General features: G+C 45.5%; 1 protein-coding gene across 2 annotated transcripts in view; it reads left to right on the forward strand.

The window, feature by feature from the left end:
* Positions 1-6,302, forward strand: part of PEX1 (peroxisomal biogenesis factor 1) — a 44,552-nt gene that overhangs the window by 30,151 nt on the left and 8,099 nt on the right. For both annotated transcript variants that reach the window (XM_061586966.1, XM_061586967.1), the window contains exons 16-19: positions 4,483-4,617; positions 5,254-5,318; positions 5,529-5,671; positions 5,753-5,856. In XM_061586966.1, the coding sequence (XP_061442950.1) occupies positions 4,483-4,617; positions 5,254-5,318; positions 5,529-5,671; positions 5,753-5,856 (447 nt within the window). The remainder of the gene's footprint in view (positions 1-4,482; positions 4,618-5,253; positions 5,319-5,528; positions 5,672-5,752; positions 5,857-6,302) is intronic.

Consider the following 6,302-nt stretch of genomic DNA (forward strand, 5'->3'; position numbering starts at 1 on the left):
ACTGAGCGGCATCCAGAGTGGCATCGGCCACAAAAGCTGCTGTCTTACGCAATTTCAATAGTGCTCTTCTGAGGGCGACAGGATCAGGGTTAGTGTCCTCTAGAAGGTCATCCAGCCACATCATAGATGCTCTGGAGAAAATGGAGGCTGAAGAGGAGGCACGCATGGCTAGGGCAGTGGCCTCGTGATTCTTGCGGAGGGCGAAGTCTATTCGTCGCTCAGTAGTGTCCTTTAGGTGGGATTCCCCTTCCCTGGGCAAAAGAGATCGTGAAACGAGGCGAGCGATTGGTTCATCTATGCCAGGGACGTCTAACTTGGTGGCAAAGTCTGGAGCTAGGGCGTAAAGTCTGTCAGCCAGGTTCTTGAAGCGTCGAGCTTGGAGTGGATGAGCCCATTCTTCGGAGGCTAATTTGGCAATTGGGTCCGGCACCGGGATGTAGTGTTCAGTAGGTGCAGGTGATTTGAGGACCTTGGCCCCTTTGATAGCTGGGTCGGACGAAGTTGAAGGTGCAGACTGGAGACCAAGGGTATTAACTACTCTACGTGCTAGCGGTTGATAGTCTGAGGTATTAAACAAACGATACGATGTATCCTCCTCATGATCTGAATAGTCGCTCCAGTCGTCTCCTTCAACATGGTCAGTGAAAGTTGACTCCTCCGCATACGAGGCTTCGTCCGTACATCTGCCTCTGGCTACGTCAAAGGGATCTGGTGAACAGGAAGGATGAGCTTCATGAGACGCACATTGGTCCATGTTGAGTTGAGGTATAGCAGGAACTTGTGGTAGTGACTGCATTTGGGTGAAAAATGCCAGCATGGCTTGAAGTTGGGAGAGGAAATCAGGAGACAGCTGCAGTCCGGATGTGGCAGATGTATGTGCCTGAGGGGCTATTGGAACAGATGTTTGGAGCGGTAAAACGGAGGGAGGTTCGTTAGGCGAACACTAAGCGGGGAAGCCAACAAACTCTTCCTCGGCAGAGGAAGCAACAGGAGAATGGAGAATATCGCTTATGTGTGCTTGTGCTGTGGTTGGCACAGAAACATAACGTGGGCGCTTTGGTTTGCTATGGCTGGAAAGATGTTTTGTCTTAGCCAGTGCCTTGGCATGTCTGGTCTTAGTCATGTTAGGATGTTGTGGCTTGGCTGTTTGTGGCATGCCTGGCTGATCTGGCACCATATGGGTTAATTGCGACATGCCTGGCTGTTCTGCCATCTTATCTGAACTTGGGTGCAGTACACTGCCACGGAGGGGGCAGGATGTAAAGACCCGAACTGGCACAGCGTACGACCATGGAGGGGGTAGAATACACTGGCAGATGGAGAAATGCACTGCCACAGAGGGGGCAGAATGCACTGAGGTATCAACATAATATGATACAGGCTGTATTTAGAGTTGGCACACTCAGATTAGTGCTGTAGGCTGGGTTTCAGGCGTGGTACACGGCCCCAGAGGGGGCAGGATATACCAATATAAATCAGATTTAGTATGAGTCCGCCACTAAGATTAAAGCTCCAGCCTGATGATACAATCCAGCCACTAGTATTAAAGCTCCAGCCTTGATAATACGATCCAGCCAGTAGGATTGGAGCTCCAGCCTTGATAATATAATCCAGGCACTAGGATTACAGCCACAGTAAATTTGTGTGTAAGTCAGCCCAGTGAAAGTCTGTCTGCAGCACATATACAACACACACACGGATAGATAGCCTGCAGGGAAGGTATCCGATGGTTAATGAAGGGTACCAAAAAAGGCGGGAAATTTGAATTCAAAAAATAGCGCCCGGAAAAAAGAGCGGGAAAAAATGATCCAAAAATGGCGGAGGGAGGAGGAGCAATGGCGGCCGCCTGGTAACGAACTGGGGGAAGGGCTGCCCAGCACAGTCTTGCAGGAGGAGCCGCGGGGCCGATAGCCGCACTCGCGGCTCTAAAAAACCCCAAGACAGAGAGTGCCGAGAAAAAGCTGTGTCGTAAGAGGCAGCAGGAGACAAGCCTCCGTCGCCGCCGAGTGCAGACCTCTCCACGTCGAAAATTAAAGCTACGGAGAGAACGGGAGAGAGAGAGCCGAGTCCACAGGCTCCGGAGAGGCAGTACCCCGGCCGGCTAAAGTTGGGTGACGAAAAGAAAGGGCAGGGAGCCGCAGCCGCAAGCTCCCGCCTGGGAGAGAACCGCAGCCGCGGTCTCTCCAAGAGCTCCTTAGAGCGCTGCTTAAGGCAGCCCGACACAGGGAAAAATATCTCCGCTAGCTCCCGATGGATGCAACAGAGCCAGGGGGGGAGGGGAGCTCAAAAGCGGCCAAAACCAAAGAGAACCGCAGCCGCAGTCTCTGAGGGAGCCCCCAGACAATGGATGCAACAGAGCCGGGGGGGGGAGCTCAAAAACGGCCAAAAACAAAGAGAACCGCAGCCGCGGTCTCAGAGGGAGCCCCCAGTCAAGGAAGGAAAATAAATTGAAATGAATAGCTCAGGATTGGGAAAAGAACGAAGAGAGCCGCAGCTGCGGTCTCTGTGGGGACCCTCAGTAAGCTAAACACAAAACAGAAAAAGGAAGGATTTGAAGACAAATACACAAACAAATACGAGAGACTTAGCTAAATGCTACGCTATAATTCCAATCTTGTTCGTACGAAGGCAAGAATGAACTGGAGAGTGGGAGGGGCCTGACGCCCCTAGTCTTGACTTCAAAGACATTCTTGCCTTCGCACGATAGGTGGAGCTAACACCCGCTGTGATGGCTGGACTCATAGGGAAAACTATGTGTGGTGGTGTAGTTGTTTATTCAATTGACATCCATTCCTTCCTCCCGAAGGAGTCCAGGGCAACAAACATAAACAAAACACAGTAAAAAATATTCTTCCATCAATGCTCTTTAGGTTGCCAGGAACATTCCCCTTCAGCCATCAAATGCCTGGATTAAACAGGAATGTTTTCAAATTCCTCCTGAAAGTCATCAGTGATGGAGGCAGATGCACCTCATTGAGTGCATTCCACAAACAGGGAGCCATCACCAGAAAGTCCCTCTCACAGGTAGCATCAACCAGGCAGCGCATCAACCAGGCCTCACCTGCTGATTGTAGGGTCACAGAGATTATTGATACTAGGGAAGGTGCTCTTTTAGATACTTGGGTCCCAAGCCATTAGGGCTTTAAATGCTGATACTTACACCTTGAATTGTGCCCGGTAGCTCACTGGCTGCACTGGCAACCCACTTAACAGCCTAGCAGATGCATTCTACACTAGCTGCAGCCTGCATGTCATCAGCATACTGTTAGCACCATGCTCCAAATTTCCAGATGTCAGCTCCCAAAGGTTTCCTATAGATGTTAAACAGCATGGAAGACAGAATGGACCCTTGTGGGACCCCACAGCCCAAGAGCAATGGAGAGCAAAAATCTGCTACAACTACTTTCTGGTAGCAGTCCTGCAGGTAGGAGTGGAACCACTGCAATGAAGTACCTCCAACTCCCACCTCCTCCAGTCACTCCAGAAGGCCACCATGATCAATGGAGTCAAAAGCCACTGAGAGATCAAGGAGAACCAACAGGGTCATATTGCCCATTTCTCTTCTGAGAAAGGTCATCAGTCAGGGCCACCAAGGCTGTTTCTGTGTGGACATGAGCCAGAATCCAGACTGGAATGGGTCTAGATAAAATTCTTCCTCCAGGAATGCCTGCAGCTGGCTGGCCACCACCCTCTCAATCACTTTGCCCAGGAAGGGAATATTAGAGACTGGATGGTAGTTTTCTAAATCCTCTGGATCCAGGGAGAACCTCTTCAGGAAGGGTCACACCACCGTCTTTCAGGACAGTGGGTATAACTCTCCTGTAGAGAGGCATTGACCACTCCTTGGACCCATCCAGTCAGTCCCCTCCTACTAGATTTTACCAATCATGAATGTTGGGCAGGGATCAAGAGGGCACATAGTTGGCCTCACTGCTGCCAGAGTCCTGTCCACATCCTTGGGCTGTGACAACTGATTATAGCTTGTAACAACAAGCTATAATTTGATGGTGCTCCAGGGACCTCTAACCTTAACCAATTGTGGCACCAAGTTCAGCATGAACCTACCTATTTGTAGGTTTTTTGTATATAAATATAGTCCCATTATTGGACAATATCATTGTGCACATAGCCAAGCAGATTAAAATGAAGCTGGGAAGTACAGAAAAATCACCAGAGAAACATACAAAGTTCATAAAAATATTAGCTTATAGGTATACATGTTAGTCTCATCTCAAAAGAAACATAGAAGATATTATGGGGTTTTATTTTTAAAGAGGAAGGAGATACAAAGGATTGGTTCTACCGCAGATGTGGATTTTGATGAATATTGTGGAGCAAATTATAATAGCAATTATGGAACTATATTTTTAATCGGGGCGCATTTTATGAATATCTAAAACAGCACAGCAGTGCTTAAACAGGTATCAAAATCTTATATTTTTGAAAGCATATGCTTTTTCTGAAGATTTTGTATGTTTTCAGTATCCAGAATTATTTGCAAATCTGCCCATACGACAAAGAATGGGAATCTTACTGTATGGGGCTCCAGGAACAGGGAAAACATTATTAGCAGGTGTAGTTGCTCGAGAGACTGGGATGAATTTTATTAGCATCAAGGTAAGAAACTGAGATTTTTCAGAATTTGTTGCAATAACTAAAAATACTGAGATGTATTGCATAAGTCAGGATCCAATAAGGTTATAAAACATATATGCTACAGTTTCTTTTAGAAGCTCTCATGCTTAAATTGCTTTAGTAAGTTTATGTAAGTTTGTATGATGCGCATGTGTATCTGGCATGTGAACATCTCTGGATTATGACCATAGTATGTAGGCTAAAGAAAAAAGTCCATAATTCTACATTCCAAAGAAACACTGTGCAAACAGCAACCATAGAAATATGACTGAAATATCTTAATATCTTGGGCAAAGTAGCACACTGCCATTATGGGCTTCAGTTGCCCTTTGTCCTTCTGTGTGCTTGTTTCCCCCCACTTATGAGTAAGGAGTGTTAATGTGACCCATATGGATCATAAGTAGAAACTACTGGACTAGTCTCATGTTCAAGATATGTTCCTTTGGAAACCTTTCCTTGGTCATGTTTTTAAAATGGTCTGTTACCAACATAGCACAAACGTTTCTTTATTAGAGGGTGATATGCCATCCCTTCCATCTCAGTTTCTACACCTTACTTTAAAAATATGAATTAAATGGCCCAGTTTGTTGATGGTACTCTTATCTTTGTGTTTTACAGGGACCAGAACTGCTCAGCAAATACATTGGAGCAAGTGAACAAGCTGTTCGAGATGTATTTAACAGGTCAGATCCAGATTTGCAGTGTTGCTGATAGGTTCTGTTTTCATGAACAGTGCTAAAAATAAATACTGGATTTACTAGAAAGTAATGTAAAAAAACAGGCTTAATAAGTGTATGCTGGGGAGGTGTGAAATAGTGAGACTTACTGATATCACATGTTCAGTCTTGGCAGGGTCAATTAATTCCTTCTGTCCTAATTGTGTTGCATTGCAGAGCACAGGCAGCCAAGCCTTGCATACTTTTCTTTGATGAATTTGATTCCCTTGCTCCTCGGAGAGGTCATGACAACACTGGTGTAACTGACCGAGTTGTTAATCAACTGCTGACTCAGTTAGATGGAGTAGAAGGCTTAGAAGGTAATGATCAAGTTCTCTCTGCTTCTTCCAGGAAAAGGTTAAGCAGGCATTTTATTTATAAAGATTCCTTCTTTTTCCAAGGAGTTTATGTGCTAGCTGCCACTAGTCGTCCTGATTTGATTGACCCTGCTCTGTTGAGACCCGGTCGGTTGGATAAATGTCTGTACTGCCCGCCTCCTGATCAGGTAATGAAACAAAACACTGTACCAAATATGAACAGGACGAAAAGGCAAACTGAATTTGACTCGTGTCTATGTGAACTCATGCAAAAATAAGTTCTGTGCCTATCTGGGTTTTCTAAATCAAACCTAGATCTGTTTCAAAATAACTTCATTTTATAGTTCATGAAATCTCAGTCATCAACAGCGTGGATTCACACAGAAGTGACGGTATGACAGTAGAATTCTTTGTCAAGAAATCCTAAATCCCTTGCCAAGAAAATTATGTTAGTATGTCGGTGTTATATATTTGCTGCTGACTAGGGCTATTTTGCATTTGTTTAGATCTTGACATCATTCAACATTAAGGCAACTTGTGAACCATGATTTATTGGTGTTAAAGTATAACACTAGATATTTAAACAAATATTTCATACACTTTTTTTTTTTTACCAAAAATGAAGGAAAGGGCA

This window comes from Rhineura floridana, chromosome 10 (genome assembly GCF_030035675.1).
Source record: "Rhineura floridana isolate rRhiFlo1 chromosome 10, rRhiFlo1.hap2, whole genome shotgun sequence".
In the NCBI taxonomy this organism is placed as follows: domain Eukaryota; kingdom Metazoa; phylum Chordata; class Lepidosauria; order Squamata; family Rhineuridae; genus Rhineura; species Rhineura floridana.